The 27,598-nt window shown below is 59.2% G+C and overlaps 2 protein-coding genes across 7 annotated transcripts; one reads left to right on the forward strand and one right to left on the reverse strand.

Moving 5' to 3' along the window:
• The first annotated feature begins 467 nt into the window (after window positions 1–467).
• On the forward strand, window positions 468–8,237 carry PARP6 (poly(ADP-ribose) polymerase family member 6). Of its 6 annotated transcripts, none has more exons than XM_041469029.1 (22): window positions 468–533; window positions 1,296–1,373; window positions 1,491–1,585; window positions 2,552–2,612; window positions 2,737–2,827; window positions 2,918–2,984; window positions 3,213–3,362; window positions 3,592–3,772; window positions 4,400–4,453; window positions 4,803–4,898; window positions 4,984–5,076; window positions 5,151–5,276; window positions 5,366–5,431; window positions 5,571–5,638; window positions 5,855–5,903; window positions 6,311–6,423; window positions 6,515–6,587; window positions 6,757–6,826; window positions 7,196–7,275; window positions 7,373–7,436; window positions 7,586–7,670; window positions 7,748–8,237. In XM_041469029.1, exons 1-22 carry the CDS (start codon window positions 531–533, stop codon window positions 7,848–7,850), a joined length of 1,866 nt encoding a protein of 621 aa, XP_041324963.1. In that variant the 5' UTR covers window positions 468–530; the 3' UTR covers window positions 7,851–8,237. The 6 variants fall into 6 exon arrangements, 5 of the variants coding, with proteins under 5 accessions (XP_041324963.1, XP_041324964.1, XP_041324966.1 ...); XM_041469030.1 differs by having other exon boundaries at window positions 485–533; window positions 6,314–6,423; XM_041469032.1 differs by having other exon boundaries at window positions 485–533; window positions 3,592–3,745.
• Window positions 8,238–10,849: 2,612 nt separating this feature from the next.
• CELF6 (CUGBP Elav-like family member 6) lies at window positions 10,850–27,514 on the reverse strand. Its single transcript, XM_041469037.1, has 13 exons — window positions 27,295–27,514; window positions 23,376–23,458; window positions 16,872–16,920; window positions 15,311–15,439; window positions 15,147–15,226; window positions 14,544–14,687; window positions 14,054–14,198; window positions 13,822–13,971; window positions 13,468–13,530; window positions 12,606–12,686; window positions 12,357–12,500; window positions 11,085–11,234; window positions 10,850–10,917 (listed from the first exon to the last, which is right to left on the reverse strand). The coding sequence occupies exons 1-12, from the start codon at window positions 27,437–27,439 to the stop codon at window positions 11,107–11,109; spliced, it is 1,341 nt and encodes a 446-aa protein (XP_041324971.1). The 5' UTR covers window positions 27,440–27,514; the 3' UTR covers window positions 10,850–10,917; window positions 11,085–11,106.
• Between the last annotated feature and the right edge of the window lie 84 nt (window positions 27,515–27,598).

Below are 27,598 nucleotides of genomic sequence, written 5' to 3' on the forward strand. Positions count from 1 at the left end.
CAGAGGGGTCCTGCACCGGGTGCATGGGGGACCCTGTGGTCCATGGAGGGGACCCAAAATGGTCCCCCTGTGCTGGGGGGCTGGGAGCCCTGTACTGGGGACACTGTGGACTCTGCACTGGGGACATTGTTACTGCGCTAGGAACACTGCGGACCCTGTACTGCGGACGCAGGGGACACTGGGCTGGGCTGCGGGAAGGCCGTGCCACACAGGAGGGGACCCAAAATGGTCCCCTTGTGCTGGGGACACGGGACCGCCTTGGACCATGGGGTCACCGTGAGGGAGACCCAGCACGGCCACCGCATGGGGCACCTCGTGCTGGGGCTGGGACCCGGCACTGGGGACCCCGGGGTCCCCGCCAGCCCCGCGTCCCCTCACGGCGCTGCCGCCCCGAGGGCTCGGGGGTGGGGGGGGTCCCGGCGGTGACGTCATGGCGGCGCCGCTGGGTGACGCGGTGCGGCGGCTCTGACGTCAGGCCCGGCCCCCCGGCAGCATGGCGGCCGTGCCCGCGCCGGCCGGTCCGCGCTGACATGGTGAGGGCCGGGAGGCGGCCGGGGCCGCGGGGACACGGCCGGGGCCGCGGGGGCCCGGGGCGGGGCAGGGGCAGCGGCCCTCGGTGTCCCCGCGTGTCCCGGGGTCCCCCGGCTCGGGGCGGGGATGGGGCTGGAGCAGGAGGAGGGAGCCCCGCGTCGCGATCGGCCGGGCATCCCCGGCAGCTCCATGCGCAATCCTGGTCCTCCATCCTGGTCCTCCATCCTCCATCCTGGTCCTCCATCCCGCTGTTCCCATCCCGGTCCTCTATCCTGCTCTTCCTGCTTCCCAGTCCTGCTGTCCTGTCCTGTTGTCCCACACTGGTCCTCCATCCCTCTGTTCCCATCTTGCTCCCCCATCCTGTTCCCATCCTGTTCCCCCATTCCAGTGTCCCCATCCTGCTGGTCCATCCTGCTGTCTCCATCTTGCTCCCCTCTTATCTGCTCCCCCCATCCTCCCTCTCCCAATCTGCTCCTCCATCCCACTGCCCCCCAAATTATTCCTCCCATCCTACTCCCCCCATCCCACATCCCTATCTTGCTGCCCCCAAACACTCCCCCCAACCCCTGTGGTTCTCCCTATCCTACTGCTGCCCTCAAACTGCTTCCCTAAATTGTTCCCTCAATCCACTGCCCCCAGCCCTCTCCCCAGAACCAGCTCCCCCAGCTTGCTCCCCCCTAATTCCCTCCCTGTTAATGTGCTCCCCCAATCCACTTCCCAACCCTCTCCCCCATCCCTGCTGCCTCCCACCCCTCCGTCCCCAGGACCTCAAGGGCCAGTACTGGACGGACGATGACTCCGACGGGGACAATGAGTCCGAGGAGTTCCTCTATGGCGTGCAGGTGGGTGCTGGGTCCCGCTGGTGCCGCGGGAGGCTCAGGAACCCCAGCCCGAGCCCGCTGCGGGGCCGGGGGTGCCGGAGGCTGGGGAGCCCCGGCTGTGACGGTGCTGTGCCGCAGGGGACCTGCGCCGCCGACCTGTACCGGCACCCGCAGCTGGACGCCGACATCGAGGCGGTGAAGGAGATCTACAGCGAGAATGCCGTGGCCGTCAGGTGGGTGCACCTGCTGCCCCTGCGCCGGGCACTGCCAGGCCCTCGTGTGTAGCTGGGCCGTGCCAGGATAGCTGTGCTATCCCCAGGGATCCAGCTCTGCTGTCCCTGGTACCCAGCTGTGCCAGGCCCAGCCATCCTGCCGTGCCATCTCTGGGACACCTGGCTGTGGTGTTACCAGAACATCTGGCCGCAGCATCCCCAGGCATCTGGTTGTGCCATCTCTGGGGTACCTGAGCACGGCATGCCCAGAGCACCCAGAGCCATCCCTCAGACATACCCTCCCCAGGACTCTGGCCACAGTATGCCCTGAGCACTTGGCTGTGCTATCCTTGGGCACCCACACATGGCATTCGTGGAGCATCCAGCTGTGGCAGCCCTAGGCACTCGTGTGCCATCTTCAGACACCCAGCTGTGCCATCCCTGGGCACCCAGCTCGGCTGCATCCAGGGCACTCAGCTGTGGCATCACTGGGTCACCTGGCCATGGCATTACCAGACACCCAGCAGTACCATCCGTGGGTTACCTGGCTGTGCCGTCCTCAGGCATCCAGCAGTGCCACCCCCAGCACACCTGGACATGCCATTCCCAGGCACTTGACTGTGCCATCTTGGAGCACCCAGTAGTGGCACCCCTGCATAACCAGCTGTGTCATCCTCGGGCCCCCTTATTATGGCATTACCAAGGCACCTGGCTATGGCATGTCCGGGCATCCAGCTGTGCCATTCCCAAGGCAGGCAACCATGGCACCCCTAGCACACCTGGCCATGCCATCCCCTGAGCACTGTGCTGTCACATTCCCAGGTTCACATCCACATTCTGGGCACTCCCCCCGTGCATACATTTGATATGTGGGGACATGCCAGTGTCCCTGTCCCATGAGCCTGCCCACCCTGGCACCGTGGGCACCGGGACACTGTTCCAGCACCGTGCCATCCCCCCATGCCACAGCAGCGTGTGTCTTCACAGGGAGTATGGGACCATCGATGACGTGGACATCGACCTCCATGTGAACATCAGCTTCCTCGATGTGAGTCCCTGGGATGCCCCCAGCAGTGCTGGCATGGTGGGCACATGCACCGGGGGGGTCTCCAGACGCCCCTGCCTGGGTGGAGCTCCCGTGGCTGTGGCAAAGTGTGTCTCTGCCTTGGCAGGAGGAGGTGGCGACGGCGTGGAAGGTGCTGCGGACGGAGCCCATCGTCCTCCGCCTGCGCTTCTCCCTCTCCCAGTACCTCGATGGCCCCGGTGAGTGGGGACGGGCGGGACGTGGTGTCCCTGTGCCCTCGGGACAGGCGCAGTGGAGCACCCATGGCTCATCCTCCTCTCTCCCCACAGAACCGTCCATCGAGGTTTTCCAGCCGTCCAACAAGGAGGGCTTCGGGCTGGGTCTGCAGCTGAAGAAGTAAGAGCTGAAACATGGTGGGCACCCAAGGGTAGTGGGTGGGGTGGCTCTCAGAGTCACTGTCCTGCCCCAAAACTGGCCACGTGCCACATGTCCCCTTGCCACCACCTTTTATCCACCACACAATCCTGTGACGGGCTCACCACCATCTGTGTGTGGGGAAGAGGAGGGGCTGGGGGTGTCATGGACCACCGAGCACCCATGGGCACTGTCCCCTCTGTTTGCCAGGATCCTGGGCATGTTCACATCCCAGCAATGGAAACATCTCAGCAACGATTTCCTGAAGACCCAGCAGGAGAAGCGGCACAGTTGGTTCAAGACAAGCGGCACCATCAAGAAGTTCCGTGCTGGGCTCAGCATCTTCTCACCCATCCCCAAGTAAGGTTCTGATGCTGTCCCCAGAGGGGACCAGCCCTCTGTCCCCTCATCCTGGTGAGTCCTGGCACTGTGCCTCAGTTTCCCCACTTGGATGCTGCTGCTCCCTACCAGATCCCAAGCAGGAGGTGGTTGCTCCCAACAAGTAGCCGATGGGTGGATCTGGCACTGGGTGATGGAGGAGCAGGGAACGGTGACAAAACAGGTGTTCAGGGTAATTCTGTGCCTGCAGGTCTCCCAGCTTTCCTGTTATCCAAGATTCAGTGCTTAAGGGCAAACTGGGCATCCCCGAGCCTCGTGTGAACCGCCTGATGAACCGCTCCGTGTCCTGCATGGTGAAGAATCCCAAGGTGGAGGTTTTTGGCTACCCACCCGCCAGCACCCAGGCAGGTGTTGCCCCCTTCAACATCCTGGTGGGTGCCACCCCGCCTTGGGGTTTGCTTTTCTCTTCTTTCCCCTTCCCAAGGGCTCCTCTGGGGTCAGATCATTTATTGTGGGGCACTGGGACCCCCATGGAATGGGGGAGCTCCTGCAGGGTTTCGTGTCCCCAGTCTTGGGTGATCCTGGGGAGCTGCAGCCTGGCTGTGGGGTCCTCTGGGATTTTACCCCACTCCTGGTGTTGCATCCCTGCTGTGCCAGGAATGTTGGCATGTTGGGGATCGTGCTGTGCCAGGGAATGTTGGCATGTTGGGGGTCCCGCTGTGCCAGGGGGTGTTCAGATGTCAGGGGTCCAACTGTGCCAGGAGGGGTTTGGCATGTTGGGGGTCCCACTGTGTTAGGGGTGTTGGGATGTTGGGGGTCCTGCTGTGTTGGGAGAGGGTTGGCATGTTGGGGGTCTCACTGTGCTGGGGCACACTAGAATGTCAGGGGTCCTGCTGTGCCAGGGTTTTGGTATGCTGGGGGTCCTGCTGTGCCAGGGTTTTGGTATGCTGGGGGTCCTGCTGTGCCAGGGGGAGCTGGGGCTGCCCGTGCCATGCAGAGCCGGGGCTGTGTGTGGGAAGGGGGATAACGCAGCTGGCTCCGCTCTGGCTCCGTCACAGGTCGGCGGCCACTGCAAGAACATCCCCACGCTGGAGTACGGCTTCCTCGTGCAGGTGAGAGTCCTGCATCCTGCTCATCCTCAGTTTGCTGCCCCTGAGCATCCTTCCCCACTGTCCCACTTCCCACTTATCCACGTCCTGCTGTTCTCCCCACTAATCCATGTCATGCTCATCCGTATCCTGATGCCCAGTGTGTCCTTCTCGCTGTTCCACATCACACTCAGCCCTGTCCCGTTGCCCAGAACATCTTCCCCAGTGCCCCACATCCTACTTATCCACACTCCACTGCCCATATCATCCTCCCCACTGATCAGAGTCCCACTCATCCCCATCCCACTGCCTGGAGCATCCCCCTAGCTCCATGCCTGCAGCAGGGCCTGACTCCTTCCATCCTGCCCCTCAGATCATGAAGTACGCGGAGCAGCGGATCCCGACGCTCAACGAGTACTGCGTGGTGTGTGACGAGCAGCACGTCTTCCAGAACGGCTCCATGCTGAAGGTGGGGTGGCAGGGCTGGCTCAGGTGCGGGCTGTTCCCCTGTGTCACCATCCCTGACACTCAGCACTCTCCTGTCTCCTCCACAGCCGGCCGTGTGCACCCGGGAGCTCTGCGTCTTCTCCTTCTACACCCTGGGCGTCATGTCTGGCGCAGCTGAGGAGGTGGCCACGGGCGCCGAGGTAGGGCTGGGCACGGTGGTGACCCCCCCCAGCCCCTTGAGGGGCTGTCCCTTCAGTCCCTGCTCTGCCCCAAGGTGGTGGACCTGCTGGTGGCCATGTGCCGTGCTGCCCTCGAGTCCCCTCGCAAGAGCATCATCTTCGAGCCTTACCCCTCCGTGGTGGACCCCAACGACCCCAAAACTCTGGCCTTCAACCCCAAGGTAAGCGCTGCGGGAGACAATGCTCCCCCACACCAGGGGGTGCCCCAAAGACCCCTCTGATGGCCACTCCTCTCCTGCCCCATGTGCAGAAGAAGAACTACGAGCGGCTGCAGAAAGCCCTGGACAGTGTGATGTCCATCCGGGAGATGACCCAGGTACGTGGCGTGGCCCCACAGCCCCATGTGACATCCCTGGTGTGGGATCCAAGCTGGCAGTGGCATTTTGGTGCTGATCTCCATCTACCCATGGCTGGGTGCTGGGGGACCCACCTGCACCCTGTCTTGCCTCTGCCAGGGGTCCTACCTGGAAATCAAGAAGCAGATGGACAAGCTGGACCCCCTGGCACATCCCCTCCTGCAGTGGTAAGGCTGAGGGTGCTGTGGCACTCTCCTGCTGCCCCTTGTCCCTCCCACTGCCCCACATTCCCCAGGACATGGGATGGAGTGGGGGCAGCCAGGTATCTCTGGCACAACCCTCTCATCTCCTTTCTCCTGGGGGGTCACGGGCATCTAATGATCTTGGGGCAGATTGGGACCACCTTTTCTGACCCTCCTCCTTTTCCTCTTCCTCTTCCCAAGGATAATCTCCAGCAACAGATCCCACATTGTCAAGCTGCCTCTCAGCAGGGTAAGGGGCCAGGCTAGGCTCCAGGTGGGGTGTGGGATAAAGGTATGGAATATGGGAGGTGGGATGGAGAGACACAGGAGATGGGATGCAGGATGAGGCATGTAAGGATATGGGATGGGCAATGGAAGGGTCTGGGATGTAGGATGAATCCCTCTGGTTGGGGTTCTAGCCTGGGACATATGGGAGTCAGGACACGGGATATAGGAAGGGGGATGTTTGACACAGGCTGTGGGGTGGGGGCAAAACAGGGATGTGAAGGACCCTTCTGGCAGACTTGGAGTCGCCAAAGCCAGGCTGGGCTGGATCCAGGGCCGGCCGGCCGTGCATGATCTCTGTCTGTCTGTCTGTCTGTCCGTCCGTCCTCTCTCCTGCCGGCACTGCCGTTGCTCTTCCCGTTCCCCTGGTAGCAGCTGAAGTTCATGCACACCTCCCACCAGTTCCTCCTGCTCAGCAGCCCCCCGGCCAAGGAAGCCCGGTTCCGCACAGCCAAGAAACTCTACGGCAGCACCTTCGCTTTCCAGTGAGTTGCCGAGGGGGGATGGTGGGAGCCCCCCAGGTGGGTGCCCTGGGGCTGATGGATGAGGGGCTGATGTGGGGCTGGCTCTTTCCAGTGGCTCTCACATTGAGAACTGGCATTCCATCCTCCGCAACGGGCTGGTCAACGCCTCCTACACCAAACTGCAGGTACCAGTCTGCTCCCTGCACCCAGCACACCCCAGGGCCACAGGCGGGCAGGGAGGGCAGGAAGGCAGGGAGGGAGCAGACATTGGGAAGTCCCAGGCTTCCTCCACTACCACTGTGCCTGAGCTGTCGGGGTGATCCCACCACGCTCACCCTGGTATTTTCCTGCAAGCTGCATGGAGCAGCCTATGGCAAGGGCATCTATCTGAGCCCCATCTCCAGTATTTCCTTTGGATACTCAGGTAAGAGGCTGCCTGCACTGTCCAGTCCTGCCTGTGCTGCCCGGTCCTGCCTGTGCTCCCATTCCCACTCCCTGCATGGGCCTAGGGAGGTTTGGCATCGTGCTGGCTGGAGAAGCTGCACAGCAGTGGCAGCATCCCATGTCCATCCCATCACACCAGCCTCTTCCCAGCCAGGATGGGGCTTTCCCACACACCAAAGAATCAAACCCCCATCATTTTATGGGCTTCAGAAGCTGCTGCAAACACTTTTGGGGGGTTCCCAGGGCTCAGGAGCACTGAGGGTGGTGATCCCTGTCTGTGGCATGTGTCCCTGCATCACCCCAGGGAGTTTTCTGAGAGACTGAAGCCCCTGCCTTGCTTCTTCCACAGGAATGGGGAAAGGGCAGCACCGGATGCCGTCGAAGGATGAGCTGGTGCAGCGGTACAACCGGATGAACACGATCCCCCAGGTGGTGGGCCAGGGGACACCGGGGCAGGATGGGAGAGGGGACATGGCACCCATGGGTGTTTGGGACAGGGTGGTAACACCGAGTGCTCTTCCCACAGACCCGCTCCATCCAGTCTCGCTTCCTCCAGAGCCGCAACCTGAACTGCATCGCGCTTTGCGAAGGTGTGGGGGTGTGGGGGGATAATGGGGGGGACAGGCAGCACCCTTGGGGTCACCAGGTGGGTGGAGGGGTGGAGGCTCCCCACAACGGGCTGTGCCCAGACAGGCCCTCTGTCCCCCATCCCGCCTCCAACAGCCCCTTGCCCCAGCAGTGATCACCTCCAAGGACCTGCAGAAACACGGCAACATCTGGGTCTGCCCTGTCTCGGACCACGTCTGCACGCGCTTCTTCTTTGTGTGAGTCCGGCTGTGCCCACCATGCCGCACCTGCGGGACCCCCACAGAACCCCCCTCACCCCCTTCTCCTCTTCCAGGTACGAAGATGGCCAAGTGGGAGATGCCAATATCAATACTCAGGACCCCAAAATCCAGAAGGAGATCATGCGTGTGATCGGGACTCAGGTGTACACAAACTGAGCGGTGGTGGTGGCAGTGGGACCCTAGGACCCGCTGGGCACCGAGTGAGCCCCCGGGCAAGGCTGGGCAGGGCCGAGCAGGTTTTGAGCCCCCCGGGCAGGGCAGAGCCGGGGCAACACCGGCGGCTCCACCTGTACATAGGCACTGGGCACCCTGTGAGCTCCAGGCGGGTTCAGCAGTCCCTTATCCCCTCCCTGTCCCCTTCCCACTGTCCCCGACTCTGGCAGCCTGGAGAAGGAGCTGTGGGACCAGCGTGGCTGGGGACGGCCCCTCCTGGCGTTGGCAGCGACGGCGTTTTTATCAATGATGACAAACTGAAGCAAAAAAAAAAAAAAAAGACCAAAACAACCCCAAAAACATAGGAAAAAAAAAAAAAGAGAAAAGGAATCAGTGTTTGTGGATTTAACTTGGAATTAAAGTGTGGGGTATGGGAAGGGGATGCTGGGGAAGGGATGGGGGTACAGAGTGGGAATGGGATTGTGAGGAAAGGGGCACAGGAAAGGGATGGGATCACAGGGAAGGGGTGGGATGGGGTCGCAGGGAAGGACTGGGATTCAAGGAAAGGGGTGGGAGTGTGAGGGAGGAATAGGGGCACAGGGAAGGGATTGGAACCTGGGGAAGGGATGGGGGCACAGGTAAGGGATGGGATCAAGAGAAAAGGATAAGATTGTGGAGAAGAAGTGAGAAACATGGAATGGTATCTTGGGGAAGGGATGGGATTGAGGGGAAGGGATGGGACAGTGGGGAAGTGCCATAGAGAATTGATGCAGCTTTGGGATAGCGCTGGGAGGGAAGCACTCCCCCATCACACCGTGGCAAAGGGATGGTGCTGTGGAGGTGGAACACCACGGAGAAGGGATTGTGCCTCAGGGGCTGGGACATGGGACCCCACGGAGCAGCCCCCAGGCACCGGTGCTGCAGCAGAGATTCAAACGGGAAGGAACCTCCCAGGGACAGCATTTTGCTTCAGCCCAAGCCCATCCCAGTAACTCCATGGGCACGGAGGCAGTGCCAGCACAGTTGCATCCTGCTAGACCCAAACCTGGATGGAAACCCAGCAGAGACAGCCCAGAGGCTGCCAAGGCCCAGGGTGGCAGAGGGGGCTGGGCACTGCTGCTCCCCACGGTCCAGGGGCTCTCCAGGTCAGTCTCTGGAGTGCAAGGCCACGATTTCAGCCAGGATTTATGATGGAATTTAAGAACAATTGTAAGAATTATCCTGGTTTTGGTACAGACACCGCCTGAGTCCTGACAGGTTCATTACACCAATGGGTGCACTCAGTGTCACTTCTGGCACATCCCTGTCCTCTGTCCCCCCGGATCCCAACATCTGTCTATCCTCACTTGTCCCACACTGGCTGCTCCAAGTATCCAAGGGCCACCCAAATCTGGGCTGGTGGCCAGTCCCTTGCCCCTAGCCCTGCCACCTACCCCTTGGTGAGGGCCGGTTTGCTTAAATTTGTGGGGTTTGGGGTTTTTTCCTCTCCTCAAATAAAAAATAAATCACTTTCCTGGGATCATGGCAGTCACTCAGCTGTACCCACGAGTGCGAAGGGACATCCCATGGGACATGGCCACATCTCTCTGAAGCTCCTCTGTCCCTTGGAAAGATCAGTGAAACCACAGGGCTGTGTCCTGTCCTGATTCCCTCTGCAGCCAGGGTGAATTTCTCCAAAAATTAGCATTTCCTGTGAAAAAGCAAATAAAAAGAGAGGCCTATGGTGCTCTCCCAGCTTCACCAAATCCTGGTGGATGCTCCAGCCCATCTGGAGCTGAGCTGGCCATAAAGGGGGCCCGGGTGTCGTGTTTGGTGGTGGACGCGGCAGTGATTGCTCCAAAGAACCAACGAAGGTGACGATTTTGACAAAATAAGTTTATTTCGCTTCACTTCATTTCGGCTGAAACCTCACATTTTTCTTTTTTTTTTTTTTTTTAAGTTTTTTTGGCTGAAAAAAAAAATCCCAACCCAAAAATCCCCCCAAACCAACCCAAAATGCAAAGAACCATATCACTCCGCCCTCTGCCAGAGGCGACCGAGGGGCTCCAATTCCCCCTGGGCCATGGAGCTGGGGGAGCCACTGCAGTCCCCCCCTCAAATCCCCTCTGCATCCCCCCAGTCCCCAGCCACGAACTGGCCCCCGAAACCGAGCCCTTGAACCCCCCAAATCCGAGCCCTGTAGGAAACGCTCGTGGCTCTGAACGCCCGAGGGTTTTACTCAACCTTCTTAATTTTTGTTGGATTTTCTCCTCCTTTCCCGAAGTTTTTTTGTGTGTTTTGTTTTGTTTTGTTTTTTTTTTTAAATTAATTTATTTATAGATATATTTAAAAAAAGCAATAGTCCTTTGGTCCCTAAACTCTAAGGAATGATATGACTCTGAAACAAGTAATCCTATGTCCCTGTGCCAGTGACAAGCAGGGGAAGCGCGTGTCCCGCCACCCTGCTCCATGGGATATATATATATATATACTTATTTATATATATCTTCTATAAGTCCAACATACTTTGATCCTTCTTTTTTTTCCCCCAATGCAGGGAAAAAGGAAAATCTTGCCGTTTTTCTTTATCAACCAAACAAACATCCTCCAGGTGAAGCGCCCGAGGCTGGTCCCGTCCCACCGGCTTTGGTTTAAGAATCCATTTGGAGCCTCTTTTCCTCGTTTCTCCTGGGAAATCGGTAGCAGCAAATGAGTGCTTTAAAAAAAAACCCAAAAAACAAAGGTAGATTGTGGCCCGGCTGCCCGGAGCCATCAGCCTTGCTCCCAGTGAGGGATCCGGTGAGTCCTGGCGAGCGGCCGGCGGCGAATCGCAACCCCGGCACCGCATCGCTCCCCTCCTTCCTTGTCTTCCTCTCATTCCCATTAAACAACAAACAAGACCAGTCTGGGAAAAAATTCAAAAAGGAAAAGCTACGACCAAAACGCTCTCTTCTTTGCCATTTTCTCCTTCACCTCCTCCTCCTCATCCTCCTTTTCCTCCTCCGGGATGTGTTGCAAAGAAAGAGAGTTACGGGTTTGGATACTGCACTTGGGGAAGGGGAAAGTCGTCAGACACTGCGGGACGTCCGACCTGAAACAGAAGGAAAAGGTTGTCAGCCTGCTTCTGGGGGATGGAGGGAGGGAAGGATGGAGGGAGGGACCCAGATCCTTTGGGTGGGTGGTGCCAGGCAGAGATCCCTGATGAGGACAGGGGGACGTTCCACAACCGCCACGTCCCCCAGGGCCAGGCCCCCTCACCTCTCCGCAGGCTGAGCTGGGGTCAGTAGGGTCTGTTGGCATCTTTCGGCCGCTTTAGCTGCACTTTTAGCCTCTTCATGCCGATCTGGAAGCCATTCATGGCCTGAATGGCCGCCTGAGCACTCGTCGGATTGTCAAAACTGACGAAACCTGGCGGGGAGGGGACACAGGGGCTTGTCACCACACACATCACACAGGCGGCTGCCTCACCTCAACCCAGGCACTGAAATCCTGTGGGATGCTCCTGGTTTGGGAGTGCTGGGAGAGAGGGTCCTTGGGTAACATCACAACCCCGGATTGCAGGGGACTGGGTGACAGGTGATGGCACCTGCAAGGACACCGAGGTCTGCAGGGACACTGAGCTGACAAGGCTGTGAGGACAGCAGTATAAGAGGGTCCAGAGGACACTGGAGCCATCTGCAGGGACACTACAGGGTGGGATTTGTGGGGTCAGTGGGATGACAGGGTCTGTTAAAGTGATAGGGGCTGCAGGGACACTGAGGTGATGGGGTCTGTGGGGACGCTAAGGTCTGCAGGTATGTGGAGATACCAGGGTGATGGGGTGTGTGGGGACACCAGGATGGGATGTGTGGGCTCAGGGGACATCTGTAGGCCAGGTCTGCAGGATCCTGAGGTGATAGGGCCTCCAAAGACACAACAGTGAAAGAGTCTATGGGGACACCAAAGTGACCAGGTTTGTGGGGACACCGAAGTCTATGAGAGGGAGGTACAAATCCCTGAACTGGGGACATAGGGAAGAGTTGGACCCCAAGCAAGGGACAGCAGGGAGACATGGACTCCATCTGAGCTGGGAAAGAGACATCCCCAATATGAGATGTTGGAGAGACAGACTCTCAAGCAAGAACCTCAGGGAGAGCTGGACACCCAATATGGAGATGCTCTGTGCTGGGTTGTCCAGAAGAGTCAGACTCCCGAGCTGGGAAGAGTGGGGAGAGCCAAACCCTTGAGCTGAAATTTGGGGAGAGACAGATCCCTTGAGCCGGAATATTAGGAGAGCTGGACCTTCAGGTTGGAGACCAGAAAGAATGGGACTCTGGAGCTAGAAACTGGTAAGAGCTGGGATGTTGAGGAGCATCAGATATTTTAAATGGGATGCTGAAGAGAGCCAGATCCCTGAGCTGGGATGTTGAGGAAGAGCCAGATCTCCAAGCTGTGATGTTATAGATAGCTGGAACCTTGAGCTGGGGACTGGGAAGAGCTGGAGCCCTGAGCTGGGACACCAGGGAGAGAGAGCCACACCCTGGGACTTACCAAAGCATTTACTCTGGTTGGTGGCACGGTCCACAAAGACTTTGGCAGAGATGACGTTGCCGAAAGGCAAAAACATCTGCGTGAGCTCCGCGTCCCCGAACTCCTGGGGCAGGTGATAAATAAACAGGTTACAGCCCTCGGGACCTGGGTGACACACAAAGGACAGGACACGTCAGCTACGAGGTGGGGTCACCCCGGGGGGACACCGAGGAGCCACCGGCCCCACATGGGGTGAGCCCCACCCCTCACCTTCTCTCTGCTGCTGCGGGATGAGGGGCGCTTGCTGGGGAAAGGCTTGGCTGATGGGAGCGTAGGCAGTGGGATATGCTGCTGGAAGAGAGAAACAAGAAGCTGAGGCCACAGCACCCACCCCAGCCACAGAGAGGGCTGGGACAGGCAGGTCCCCTGCTGCCATCTGGGATCAAGGGGCCTCTCCTGCCCCACGACTGCTGGCTCTGCCTTTCCCACCCCTCCTGATACACCAGGGATATGGGAACAGCTCCCCCAGGAGAAATGCTGCTGATAGCAGTAATACAGCCTCAAGGCTGAGGAAAGATGGTACTTTTGGTGAAAAACCCCAAAGATTTGGGTCCAAAACTTGATTTTCTGTTGCAAATCTAGACCTTGCTGTCAATGTTCCTAATTAAATGGCTGCTGGGCTTGATATATTTCCAGGGAGGCTCTGTCTCCTTTCCCTCCATGGCCCATGTCCTTGGCCATCAGACTTGGCCACACGATGAACATCCAAAGACTTTTGGTGTCTTGGTGTGGAGGTGGCCCTCTGTCACCTCCCAAATCTTGCCTGCTCTTCTCAATACCACTGCCAGGGTTCCCCCATGGAGTTCTCTCAGCCTCATGGGTATTAAAATTCACTTTGCACTATCCAAAATTTGCACAGGGGGCCAGTGGGATGAAGGGACTGCGCTTTCATTGGTATCACCACCCTGGAGCTCCTGCCAGGGCTCAGCACCTGCTGGTCCCCTCATGAATCCATGCCCAAATACACTGTCCCAGTCCAATGTTCAACCCCAGGATGATGTTCACCTCCCAAAAATAAGGGTGAGGAGCAAAGAGGGGAAAGAGGGAAGGAGTGGGAAGCGAAGTTTGAGACCTGCATAGTGCTGCATGCCGGCGTAGGCCTGCTGGAGGGGGTCTGCCACCGTGGGGCTTTGAGCTGGGAAGAGAAGAGAAAGGAGAAGGAAGATAGAATAAGCCAGAGAAAGCCAGGGATGCATGCACAGCTCCTATGGGAAAGGGTTCCTGACCAAACGCCGCCATGGAGGGGCAGAGCTGCTCCCTGCCTGAATTCCCTCCTCCCTGCAGTGATGCCACGGGAACACACGGGGAGCACACGGCAGGTTCATCCAGCATGTTCCTGGGATGGGGAGCACCCCCTGAGCATCCCGCATGAGCCAAGCACACTCCCCTTGCCCGGGGCTGCGGCAGAGCCCCAGGAGGGCTGTACCTGGGTAGGGGTGGATGCCATTGGTGTAGATGGTCTCGGAGGCGGGCTGCCCGTTGGTCTGGGGCGGCAGCGGGCTGAAGCCGTTCACCCCAATGGGCGTGGCAATGCTGGGCACCGGCGCCGTGCTGATCCCGGGAGGAGTGCTTGTACCTGCAGGAGCATGGCGTCAGGGCCGGCATCACCCCGAGAGTGCCCTCCCGAGGATGTCAAGTGGCAAATGCGGGGGTCCTACCTGAAGAGGGGGTGAGGGGGGCAGCCACCAGCCCGCTGACATTGAAGGCAGCCATTTGTTGCATCTGGGCGGCAGCGATGGCAGCCATGGGGTTGAGGCAGGTGCCCTGCGCGGCCGCCATCAGGGCTGCCTGCTGCTGCATGATCTTCAGAAAAGAACGGCGGAAAAGAGACAGAGCACAGGAGGCAGAGAGAAGGAGAGAGAGGGGAGGGCAAATCAGCATCTCTGCTTTGGATGGATTCCGAGGAATAAATGCCACCTGCTGCCAGACCCAGGGACAGGAGTCTTGGTCTTGGTGATGCTAAATATGGGACCACTGAATCCTACAACCACCCTCAGCTGTGGGGAGGAAGCCCTGCAATTGCCCTTAAACTGGGATATACCAACCCTCCCAGGCATCCACACATCCTGGCACCGGTGCTTTCAAGGGCCAAACCAGCCCTCCCACCCACAGGGGTCCCCCAAAGCCCCAGTGTGCACCAGCTCCTACCGCTTGTGTGTAGGCCCCGTAGGCGCCGAACTGGATGGTCATGGGGTTGAAGATGCCCAGCTGCCCTGCCATCTGATGCATCCGCCGCAGGGTCCTCTCCTTATCTGTGTCCGCAAACTTCACCACCAGGCTGGACGAGGCGCCCTGAGGTGGGGGGAAGATGGGGCTGATGGTGGGACCACAGCAATGCCCCAAATTGTGTACCCACCGTGGTGTGGCTCGCAGTGTCTGTAGCATCCTCAGCCCTGGGGACGCTGCCCAGCTTGGCAGCAGCAACCAATGATCGATGTGAGGTTTAATTATAGCCAGTTTTTCTCCCCAGTGGCAGCTCCCTGACCTCTGTTTCCTTTCCCTTTCCTTGTCCACAATTCTGACCTTCAGCGTTAATTAAACTGCCCCTTTCTCTGGCATGGAGAGAATTAGCCCCATGCTCCCACCTATAGGGCTCAGCACCTTGGCAAGGAGGAACCTGGGGTGATGTGGCCAACAAATTGCCAGCCTGCAGGATTTTGATGCAGTTAGACTGAGGATCAAATTAGTGGGTGATTGTATTAAGCAGGCAGCATGGGGTCAGCCAGGGCAGGGTGCGAGCCTGGCACTTACCGGCATAGTTTGGCTGCCGTGCAGGCTGTTGATGGCAGCCTGTGCCTCGGCGTGGCTGCCGTATTTCACAAAGGCACAACCTAAGGGAACAGAGGGAACATGGAACAGATTGGATTTAGCCATTGTGGGTCCATAGGATGCCCACCTGGTGCCCCAAAGCCCACCTTTGCTGGCTCCATCAGGCCCTCGGAGGATGGTGCATTCCTCAATCTGGCCGAAGGGCTCAAAGAGGCGGCGGACGTCATCCTCGCTCTGCTGCTTCCCCAGCATGCCCACAAAGAGCTTCCTGTCTTCTAAAAACAAAACCAAGCCCATCAGAGAGTGGGAGGTCACTCACCATCCCAACCCCTCACCAAAAATGGTGTATGGAGGGGAAGGAGCCAAGTGACATCAGAGGGAGGGAGCAACACCGATCCTACAGAGAAGGTGCCAGGCTTACAATCTCCATCCTACAGAACACTCAGGACGGGAAAACCTCTCCTGTGGGGAAATTGCTGAGGGGTGAATTCTGGAAGAGCCATTGCTTTAGGGAGTGGAGCTGGGGCTTTTCCTAGGAATGGGGGGGCTGGCTCCCCAGCACTAGGGTGGGATGCGGTGGAACAAAGAGAATCCACAAACTGGACGTGATCACCCTCGTGTGATCGACTCACAGAACAACCCGCAGCCTCCAGCCGTGCCCAGGGGACATCAATAACCCAAACACAAGAGAAGGGATAGTAAATAATGAGAATTTCATGATTATTACCAGCATCTGTCTTGTGCGGCCGCGCGTTCCTGCCGCACGCTAATGGCATTTGACAAAGGAAATAAGGTGCCCTGTCAAGAGCGTTGCTGGGGAAATAAATAAATAATGGCAGGAGACGATGAATGTTTAGTCTGTTAAGGTAGCAGGAAAATTAGTTAAGGGAATAGGGCTTGTGTGTTGTCTAGTTAAACATAAACCACCTCCCAGGGGGAGTGGGCTGGGCAGCCCAGCGTTGCCTCCTGGGCGAGGGGGCTGGAGATGGGAGCCCCAGCTCACCCATCGATTTTTAATCCTTCACCAATTACACTCGGTAAGTGGGTAATTTATTTGCCAGGTCCCTCTGGGACATGCTGGGACCAGCTCCCGGAGTGTTTAATAACAGGGTTTGGATGAGGGGGGAGCTACCCCAGCCATCCTGCCAAGTGCAGGCGGCCCCATGAGAGCATCCTGCATGTCCAATAGTGCCTACCTGCCCAGCAACACAACAGATGTGGGATTTTGATCCAGTTCCTGTGATTTTGCTCAAATGATTACCTCAGCCTGGCAATGCCACAGCCCAATGAGTGGCAAATGCTCACAAAGAACTGAGAGGGGCTTGGGCCATATGAAGCCAGCTCCTGCCCCAGGATCCCCACAGGCAGCTCTGGAGAGGGAATTTTTGGTAAATTAAGGTGGTGAGGGAGAATGGCTGGCTAGCGCTCTGCCCCCCAGGATGTTGGGATGCTCATGGTATGATGTCAGGACATTCCCAGGATGACATCAGGATGCTTCCCCCTGCTGACCAGACAGGGAGGGAGAAGATGGCATTTGCTCTGCACCCATGTTTGGATGCCACCAGCAAAGGCAGATCCTTTCCTCGATTTCTCTCCAAACCAACCTTCACACAGCAGCCCTCGTGATGCCACCATGTCCCCCATCACCCCCCAGATGAACCTGTGCCCCCCTGCCCATGCCAGGCATCTGGAGACTTGAGGACCTACCTCCTCGGCCCTCGCTGTCGGCCGGCTTCACCTGGATGGGGCGGTTCATCTGCAACACAAGCGAGAGCGGGTGGTCAGTGTGGTGGCCCCTGAACCCTCTCCATAGGGAACAGCAGGATTTGGCCAATGACTGGCACCAGGAGCTGGGGAAAAGGGGAGGGACCTGCGTGAATAGATCTGGGGCTTGTGGCCACAGAGACCCAGGGATGCCATGTGCAAAGGGCAATGCTCCGGCCCTGGCTATGGGCACCCGGTGCTGCATGCGCCCGCGGGGCCGCCAGTGCCAGGCTTGGCCGCCTGCCTGCTTTCCTCGACTGCAAAGGACTGCAGAGGCAGCAGTAGCACCCCGCCAGCCCCGGCCCCTCTGGCACCATTGCCCTCCTTTTCCCAAACCTCACCCAAATTTGGCCTCCTCCTTGTCACCGCCACGTGCACCCACGAGCATGACACCCGTGTGCAGCAGGACACACTGGGCTGGCAGGCACATCCGTGGCCCGCTGCCCCATGGAGCCATTTCTCCTCCTCTCTCCCCCTCCTTTTTCCCCTCTTTTAGCCGAAAAATGCTACAATTATGGCCGTTTCCATGGCAACAAGCGTGCTTCCCCCGCGATGCTGCGGAGCCCGAGCCATGTGCTCGATGGGGTCGCCACGGCAACAGCGAGATGTCACACATGACGGCGCGGGGGTGCGCACACGAACACGCCTTGAGCACACACGGGGACAGTCGCCCCCATGTGTGTGTGCACCCCATCCCAGGTGCCCTCTGCTGCACCCCTGGAAGGGGTCCCTAAATTTTGGGGCTGGGTGGGGGCAGAGACAGTCCCCCCCACATCAGGGTGAGGAAGAGGATGGGTAAGAGAGAAGAGGAGGGAGGTTTCCACAGCAACCACCTCGTCTCCAGGGAAACGTGGAGAGAAATGTCAGCGCAGAGCTGGGGATGGTCCAGGGAAAGGATTGAGTCCCCAGGAGTCATGGGATGGCACAGAGTGGCACCGAGGGACACCTCACAGTGTCACCCATTATGTCACCAGTCCCCCAAACACCCACTCTGGGCAGGGGCAGGATTTGGCTCACCCCAAACTCTGGAGGCTTTGACAGCACCCAGACCCTAAACCCAAACCCCGCTGTCCCTCACATCCCTGCCACAGCTGGGAGGAGGAAACCCCATTTTGGGGGGGGCTGCCCCCCTCCACTGACCTGCCAGCCCCATTTACCAGCGTGATGGCCTTTGATGGAATAAATTTCCCATGCCCGCTGCTGTATGCTTAATGTAATAAACCCAGTGAGGATGATTTAGAATAACATTTACGGAGCCGCAGAGTGTCATTTTGATGTGTCTCCCGTCTCCGCTCGCCGGTTATTAAACTGTATTGATTCCCCGGGAGCGGCTGATGTTTATAAATGTCAGGCCTCAGGGACCAGCTAACCTACCCTAGGGCTGCCACACCACACCAAGGAGAAATTGTCCTGGCCTCTAGACACCCCCAGAAGGGGGTTTTGGCACCCTTGACATCACGACATGCCCACCACAGGGTGCTCAATGACCCCCTGTGGCACCCAGAGCTCCTGATTGTCCCCACAGCACCCCTGCACTGTGTCCACACAGCCCTCTATCCATCCTCCCACACCAAACAGCCACCTAGGCATTTTCCCCTGCTCCTGACACCCACCTGCCACCCTGCAACACCCATCCATCCATTCATCCATCCCGGACACCCACACACCCATCTTCCCCCTGGATTCATCCAGCCATAATCCAACACCCATTCCCATAGCATCCATCCATCCCCATAGAACCCATCCATATCCCCAACACCCATCCTCATAACACCCATTCACTCCCATAGCATCCATCTACATTGCCAACATCCATCCATCCACCCCCGAATACCTGTCCATCCTCACTGCAGCCATCCATATCACCAGCATTCATCCCCATACACCCATCCATTCCCATAGCATCTATCTATATTGCCAAGATCCTCTATCGATCCCCCAACACCCATCCATCCCCCAACACCCTTCTATCCCTGTACCACCCTTCCATCTGCCCATCCATCTCCCATCTTGCCACCACCCACCTTTCCACTCCCACAGCATCCATCCATCCATCCATCCATTCCCAACTCCCAGCTATCTCCCACACCCCAAGGACATAGTGACACCCTGCTTGGGGTGCTCCAGCACCAACCATCATCAGCAGTTCACAAAGTCCCAGCTACCCCATGGCCAAACCACTGGTGTTCCACAGCACAGGAGGTCACGAGCGGTTGCTAAACCACCTCCTGACTGCTCAGGCACTGTCCCCCACCCAAATTTGGAGCCCCCCAAGAACCTAGGTACCAGGGAGGGCCAGCCCATAGAATCACTGCCAGGGGATGTGCTCAGTGGGTCACTTCTGGCCTTTGTTCCTTCCTTGGCATCACACTCCTCCTTGTCCTCACAACCAACAGCCAGAGGATCCAGCAGGCCACCGTGCACCCAAATGAGATGGAGGTGGCAGGTGACACTGGAGCAGCGAGTGCCCGTGGGAGTCTGGTGTCCGTGCCACCCCAGGGAGACAGGAACCGAGGTACTGGCAGTCACTCCTCACAGGAATACCTTGACAGAGCCCTGGGGGCAACCCACAGCCAGGCCACACAGCCAGCCTGGGGACAGCCACACCACTGCACAACCCTGCACATGTATGACCACCCTGGCACACCCTGCACACACCCACACACCTCTAAACACAACCACAGACAGCCAGCACCCCCCAAGCACAGCCACCCCAACCCCCCTGGCACAGCCGTAGACCTCGGAAGCCACACACGCGTGCCCACGCAGCGCTGCGCACACCGCGCGTCTGTCCCAGCACCGCTGCGCTCCCACGTGCGGCACACAGCCCCACGGGCACCTGGACAACCCCAGCCTGCATGCCACGCAACTCCCACAGAGCCCTGCCTGCTGCCATGGATCACACACAACCACGGGCATGCACCCTGGGATACACAGCCAGCACTGGGGATACAATGCCCCTTGCCTCAGTTTCCCCACTGTAGCAGCAGGACCCATACTGGGACCCCCAGGAGCCCTCTACGGGCACACAGACACCTTGGGTGGGCTCACAGCATCCCCAGCAAAACCCACATCCCACCCCCAGGGCCACCCTGCACACCTGAGCCCAGCGCAACACCTGAGCACACCTGCACTCCCCATCACACCCGGTGTGCCCACACACCCCCACTGCTGCCACTCCCCCGGCCCATGTGCACCCACACCCTGCCACCAACACTGGGGGCAAGGACACCCTAAGCTCCTCTTCCCACACAGACACCCACGTGCTTGCACATCCACCAGCACCGACCTGCACATACCGGGGGTCAAAGCCGTACCCCTGCCAACACACACCCCCCTCCCTGCACTGCCTGTGGCTGCAACACCCCCGAGCACTGCCCCTTGCACACCTGCACCACGCACACACACACACAAACCTGCGGTGGAAAAATACACCCTCCAGCCAACACACAAACCAAACCCATCCCTGGGGGCAGATACACCTCCTCACCATCATCCTCCATCCCTGCCTGCAAACCATCCAGCATTCCTGGGTGCCAGAACACCCTCCTCACCAACACCCACACCACACACAGCCTCCCTGGGTCCAGATACATCACCAACACCCCTCTGCCAACACCCTCCCTTTCCCTGGGTGCAGGTACACCCTCTCGGCCACACACACACACAGAGCCCCCATCCCTGAGTGCAAATACACCCTCATCACCAACAACCACCCTGCCAACACATGCACCCCATCCCCGGGTGCAGATACACCCTGCACAGCAACACTCACACCCACACACCCCATCTGCGGGTGCAGAAACATCCTCTCACCAATACCCCTCCAACCCCATTCTTCTATGCAAATACACCCTCCTCACCAACACTCCTCCATCCCCAACACCCATCCCTGGGAGCAGATACACCCTGTCACCAACACCCCCAATTCTCATCCCTGCGTGCAGATACACCCTGCAACACCCACACCCACCCACCCCATCCCTGGGAGCAGATACACCCTCCACCAACACCCCTCCATCCTCATCCCTGTGTGCAGATACACCCTGCAACACGCCCACTCACACACCCCAACCCTGTGTGCACATTCACCCTGCTCATCAACACCCCTCCATCCCCGTCCCTGTGTGCAAATACACCCTGATCACCAGCACTACTCCATCCCCATCCTATGCCTGGGAGCAGATACACCCCCTCACCAACACTGCTCCATCCTCATTCCCATCCCTGGGTTCGGATACACTCCATCACCAACACCCACACTCACACCCACCCTCCCGGTGTGCAATTACACCCTGACCACAAACACTGCTGTATCCCCAGCCCATCCCTGGGAGTAGATGCACCCTCTCACCAACAGCCCTCCATCCCCATCCCTGTGTGCAGATACGCCCTGCTCACCATCAACACCCCTCCATGCCCATCCCCAGGAGCAAGGATCCACACCCTCGCCATCACCCCCACTCCCACACATCATCCCCGGGAGCAGATACACCCCTTCGCCATCACCCACATCCCTCTACAGCCCCTCCGGTGCAGCCCCCCCACCCCGGCGCCAGCGGAGGCTGCCGGGCGGTGCCGGGCCGTGCCGGGCCGGGCGGAGGCGGCGGCAGACAAAGGCGGGGCCCTACCTCGATGCAGAGGATCTTGGACCCGGCGGGCACCCACAGCACGGGCGGCCGCGGCCCCGGCGCCGGCACCTGCGGCAGCTGCATGGCCGGACCGGCCGGACCGCCGGCTCCACCGAGGCGGTTCGGCTGAGCTCGGCTGCGCTCGGCTCCACCCGAGACGGCTCGGCCGGGCTCGGCTTAGCTCGGCTCGGCAAGGCCGGGCTCGGCTGGGCTGGGTTCGCCTAGACTCGGCTGGGTTCGGTTCGGCTCGGCCAGATTCGGCTGGGCTCGCGCAGCGGCGCGCGGGGGGCGGGGCACAGGGCGGGGCAGCCGCAGCCCCGCCGAGCCGAGCCGGGACGGGCGGGGGGCGGGGCCTCTCTGGGGACACGCCCATCGCCGTCTGGACACGCCCCCGGTCCCCCGACACGCCGGGGGCGGGGCCTGGCTGGGGCAGGGGGCGAGGGTGGGAACACGGGGGGTGCGCAGGTACAAGGGTGTGAGCACAGGTACAGGGGGTCAGCAGGGACAGAGGTGTGAGCACAGGTACAGGGGGTCAGCAGGTACAGGGGTGTGAGCACAGGTACAGGGGGTTAGCAGGTACAGGGGGGTGAGCACAGGTACAGGGGGTCAGCAGGTACAGGGGTGTGAGCACAGGTACAGGGGGTTAGCAGGTACAGGGGTGTGAGCACAGGTACAGGGGGTTAGCAGGTACAGGGGGGTGAGCACAGGTACAGGGGGTCAGCAGGTACAGGTGTGAGCACAGGTAGATGTGTATGAGCAGGTTCAGGGGGTGAGCACAGGTATAGGTGGCATGAGCAGGTACAGGGTATGTAAGCACAGATATAGGTGTGTGAGTACAGATACAAGGGGTATGAGCAGGTGCAGGGGGTGAGCACAGGTAGAGGGGTTGTACATAAATGTACATGAGTGTGCTTGTGTGCACAAGCAGAGAGATGTTCACAGGCACTCACAGGTATGTACCCAAGCGTACACAAGTGCGTACACATGGGTGTGTGCAAGAACAGAAGGGGTGCTCAGGCACAGACAGGTGAGCACACACAGGTGTGAGAACCTGCATGGGCACAGGGGTGTGAGCACCAGCACACAGTCCCCTGCACCGCTGTGTGCACACACACGCAGAGGGATGAACACAGCTGTGAGTCCCTGTGGGGCGTGCACCCGCACATCCATGTGCACACGCGTGCTCACACACACACCCCCCCAACCCCCAAGTGAGTGGCCATGGCAATAGCAATACGCACACGTGTGTGCCTGATGAGAATCCCCAGGCAGGGCCTGACCCCGGCCTCCTTTAGGCTGCCAAGGTGGGCTGTTAACTCTTGAACCTACTGATGTGTGGCCCCACTGGTGAGAGCACGGCTCAGGAAGCCACATCCCCGCAAACCTCATCCCCCTCTGTCAGCTACACACACACATAACAGGGATTGATATTCATGGGCCCCGGCTCTTTCCCCAGCCAACCCGCGGGCCTATTGATTTTTATTTAGGCGAATAATTAAATATTTATTTTCACTTTGTTAAGCTCGGGAGGTCGGAGCCCACAGAAAGCGCAACAGCACGCGGGCGGCTGGAAAATCAATGCCTTGGTTTGCGGCTGCTGGAAGTGGCTCCCGCGCCTCGGGGAGGTGTCACCAGCCCCCGCCCTGGCTCACCCCGATCCCTCCGTGTCACTTAAGGCTTCCACGCCTTGGGGAGGTGTCACCAGGTGCTGCTCCAGCTCAACTCGACCACCTCAGTGTCACTTAATTCTCCCATGCTTCAGGGAGGTGTCACAAGGCCCTGCCCCAACTGACCCCAACGCCCTCGTGTCACTTACCCCTGGCAGTGTCTTCTGCTCGTGCAGGGCACTCTGTGCCTTCAGTGCGGAGTCACGGGCGCAGTAGGTGAGAAAGGCACAGCCTGTGGAGACAGGGAGACAGGATCAGTGTCCGGCCTGGTATTGCCACAGCGCCCTGTGCACACAGGGAGCTGGTGGCACAGCTGATATGGCACTGTGGTGTCTCAGCATCCTGGCATCCAGCACAGTGATACCCAGCACACCAGCACACTGGGACTTGATACCCTGGCATCCAGAACCCTGGCCCTGTGGCATCCAGAATCCCAGCACTCTGTCACCCTGGCACAGCGGCATCCAGAACCCAGCAACCTGGCATGGTGGCATTCAGCACCTCAGCACCATGGCATCCAGCATCTCAGCACCCTGACATCCTGGCACCCTGGCATTCAGCATCCTGGCATCCTAGCAGTCTATAACCTGGGATTTGGCACCCTGGCATGGTGGCATCCATCACCTCAGCACCACGGCATCCAGCAACAAGCACCCTGACGATCTGGAACCATGGCATTATGGCATCCAGCAGCTCAGCACCATGGCATCCACCATCCTGTTACACTGACACCCCGGCTCCATGGCATCCAGCATCCAGCATCCTGGTGCCCTGGTACTCTACACCCAGATGGGCACACACAAGGTCACAGTTCACCCCCAGAACAGGGTAGGAGATGGAGCAGCAGGATGAAGGAAGGAGCCAGGGGGAGCAGGCAGCACATGGGCAGTGGTGCTCTGGCCCCAGCCCTGGGGAAAGCCACAGCCCAAGTCCTCCAGGAAGCAGATCTCCAGGTGTCGAGGCTGTGCACCCTCTCTTGCCACCACAGTTCCCCCAGCCTAAGCATCCTCCTTGGGATGAGATTCATGTAGCGAAGGCACTCCGGCTCCTTCGACATCATGGCGCTTTGGAAATTGGGAATACGCCTGGGGTGAGGTTTTCCCACGCTGACTCACGCTGCCGAGCCACTCGCTCGCAGAGCTGGCAGCAACGAGCGAGAGCCCTGGGGACAGGGTCCGGTCCTCCTCGCTCCGTCTCTCCTGAAGCATTCCTGGTGCCTGTGCCACCGCTGCACCGCTCCCTCCCTGAGGGCTCCCCCCCAATTTGCTGGGGTCATATCCAAAAGCATCTGAAAGTGATATTAAAACAGCAGCAAAACAGTTTCCCTTCAACAAAGTAAATATTTAATGAATAAAATTGACATTGATGCATTTTTAATATTGGCACAATTAAATCCGCCAGCTGATTAAGTATTAATAACTCTTAATAAGTACAATCAGCGTGCCTGGGAGGAGAGGGAGCATGGCGGCAGGGCGGGGGATGCTGCGGGATGGGGTCCCTCACCTGCCTTGGGGTGCTGGGGACATCTGCCCTCAACGGAGAGCAAGGAGAGATCCCCCCAGATCAATACTCTCCCACTGCGGGTGGGAAGGGGAGATCAGCACAGCAGCTCGCCTCAGTCCCGGTGCCATTTCCAGTGTTTACCATCTGTAATCATGTTGGCTTCCTGCTCTCCGCTCGTCTTTCTCTCTTTTTTTTCCCTGTTTTTCCTGCAGGCGACAATGTAGACGGTGCCCGGGCATTCTGGAGAAGTTCAGAGGGCTGGCGCAGGAGCGGTTCTGCTCTGGAGGCTCGCCGGGAGGGAGGATGCCGTTCAAATTAGAGAAGCGTCCGCAATTAAATCATGCGGCTGGGCCGCAGACGTTGAAGCCCGCGCTGGAGGAAGCGCAGAGGGAGCCTGGAAGGGTGCAAATCCCATTGATCCAGGCACAGAAGCAGCTTCAGAGACACCTGGAGAAATGCTGGAGGCCAAAAGTGCCAAAAATGACAGAGTCCAGGCGGCTGCCCCATAGCCGAAGGGCATTGACAAGGCAGCAACCATAAATGCCAAGTTCTGGCTTCCCAGGAAAGTCCCAGCGAAGCAGGTGCTGGCCGTGGCACGGGGGTTTGGTGACAGCTCGTGGCTCCTGTCTGGGTGATACCTGGGGTGCCTTGACCCTGCTCTGGCACTGCACACAACAGCTCTTGGGTGGGGCGTTCTGTGCAGACCTTGGCGCTGCCTGTGCGACCCCTCGGTGCGTCACCGCTCCGCATGCCGTGCCACAGTGCCACAGCACCCGGGACACAGTGCAGACATGGCATGTCCCCATCCACTGTGGGGTGCCTCTATCTCAGGGGTGCTCCAACTCCAGGGGTGCACAAAACTCATGTGGGTGTGCTGATGCCAGACAGGTGCCCCCAAGCCAGGCAGATGTTCTAAAATCCATTGCAGTGCTCCCTGCCCTGTGATGCTCTGATCACAGGGGTGCCCCCAAGCCCGACAGCAGCACTCTGACCCCTGGTGGGTGCTCCCCTCTTCCTCAGGGGCACCCCAATCTTACGAGGGGCCATATATCCAAATGCTCCAAACTGGGGTGTTCCCACCTCAGGGTGCTCTACCTCAAGGTTGCCTCCAACTTAGCCGTACCTTCACCCCAAATGTTTCCCCTCCTTGAGGTGCCCCATACTTATGGGTGCAGCCTCCACATCAAGGGTATCTCCACCTCAGGTGTAACTCAACTGAGGGGTGTGCCCCATATTTGGGTACCCCACCTCAGGATGTCCCACCTTAGGGGTATCTCCATTTCAGGGATACATCACCTCACGGATACCCCCATCTCACAAGTGTCCCATACCAGTGTCTCCGATCTCAGGCATACTTCCAGATCATGGTGCCCCCTCTCAAAGCATCCCATCTATACCTCGGGGTGCTCCACCTCAGGTTATCCCACCTCATGGGTGTCTCCACGTCAGGGATGTTCCACCTTAGAGGTATCCCTGTCTTGGGATGCACCATCTCAGGATGTCCCACATGAGGGGTACCCTCATTTCAGGGCATCCCACCTCAGTGGTGGCCCACACTTAGGTACCAAACCTCAGATTGTTCCATCTGATGGGGAACCTCATTTCAGGGATGCCTTCGCCTCAGGGATATCCTACCTCAGGCTGTGCTATATCAGGGGTGCCTCACACTTGGGTGCCTTTGCCTCAGGGTGTCCCACTTCAGGGGTGTCTTCACCCCAGGGGTCCCCCTATATGCCAGGATGCTCCATCTCAGTTTATCTCACCACAGGGGTACCACAACCAAGAGGTCCCCACCCTCAGAGCATCCCACCTCAGGGCATCCCACTGAGAAGTATCCCCTTGCCCAGATGATCCATCTCCAGCTGTCCCACTTGAGGGGCACCTCACCTCAGGAGTATCCCACCTGAGGGACAGGATCCCTCACCTGAGAGGTTGCCTCCACCTCAGTTTGTCCTGCCTCACAGGTGGCCCATACTTAGGTGCCAGATCTCAGTGATGTTCCACCTGAGGGGTCTTCCATCTCAGGATACTTCACCTCAGGACATCCCAGCAGAGCAGAGCAGTACCTCACTGAGGGTACCTCCCACCTCAGGGCATCCCACTAGAGCAGTACATCACTGAGGATCCCCCCCACCTCAGGGTGTCCCATCAGAGACAGCAGTACCTCACTGAGGGTGCCCCCCACCTCAGGGTGTCCCACCAGAGCAGTACCTCACTGAGGTTCCCCCCCACCTCAGAGCATCCCACTAGAGCAGTACCTCACTGAGGATCCCCCCCCATCAGGGTGTCCCATCAGAGCAGTACCTCACTGAGGTTCCCCCCCACCCCAGGGTGTCCCATCAGAGCAGTACCTCACTGAGGGTGCCCCCCACCCCAGGGTGTCCCACCAGAGCAGTACCTCACTGAGGGTGCCCCCCACCTCAGAGCATCCCACTAGAGCAGTACCTCACTGAGGATCCCCCCCACCCCAGGGTGTCCCATCCCACCTCAGGACAGCCCCCACACCTGGGTGTCCCATGTCAGGGCGTCCCACCCGGGGGGTCCCCCGGCCCGCCGCCCCCGCACCTTTGTGCATGCCGGTGAAGCGATCCTTGAGCACGGTGAGCTCGTAGATGCGGCCGAACTCCTCGAAGAGCGGCTTGAGGTCGCTCTCCTCCAGGTTGCGCGGAATCTGCCCCACGAACAGCTTGATGGCGTCGTGGTCCTTCATGGCGATGGCGCCGGGCGGGCGGCTCAGCCCGTTCACCCGGCCGCTGTTCGCGGTGCTGAACGCCGCCCCCGCCGCCTCGCCCGCCGCCGCCGCCGCCGCCATGGCCCGTTCCGCGCCCCGCCCCGCCCGACCGGCACCGCTCGGCACCGCCCGGCACCG

Source organism: Pyrgilauda ruficollis, unplaced genomic scaffold (assembly GCF_017590135.1).
Source record: "Pyrgilauda ruficollis isolate IOZ18807 unplaced genomic scaffold, ASM1759013v1 scaffold23, whole genome shotgun sequence".
Taxonomy (NCBI): domain Eukaryota; kingdom Metazoa; phylum Chordata; class Aves; order Passeriformes; family Passeridae; genus Pyrgilauda; species Pyrgilauda ruficollis.

Coding starts and splice junctions, on each gene's coding strand:
- PARP6 (XM_041469028.1), top strand. CDS start 1,227: ATGTGCTCCCCCAATCCACTTCCCAACCCTCTCCCCCATCCCTGCTGC. Junction 3,363..3,591: donor ATCTTCTCACCCATCCCCAA/GTAAGGTTCTGA, acceptor CTGTGCCTGCAG/GTCTCCCAGCTTTCCTGTTA. Junction 5,277..5,365: donor CTCTGGCCTTCAACCCCAAG/GTAAGCGCTGCG, acceptor CCCCATGTGCAG/AAGAAGAACTACGAGCGGCT.
- CELF6 (XM_041469037.1), bottom strand. CDS start 27,439: ATGAAGGACCACGACGCCATCAAGCTGTTCGTGGGGCAGATTCCGCGC. Junction 15,440..16,871: donor CGACAGCGAGGGCCGAGGAG/GTAGGTCCTCAA, acceptor TTTTGTTTTTAG/AAGACAGGAAGCTCTTTGTG. Junction 11,235..12,356: donor CAACCAGAGTAAATGCTTTG/GTAAGTCCCAGG, acceptor CCTCCCCGCCAG/GTTTCGTCAGTTTTGACAAT.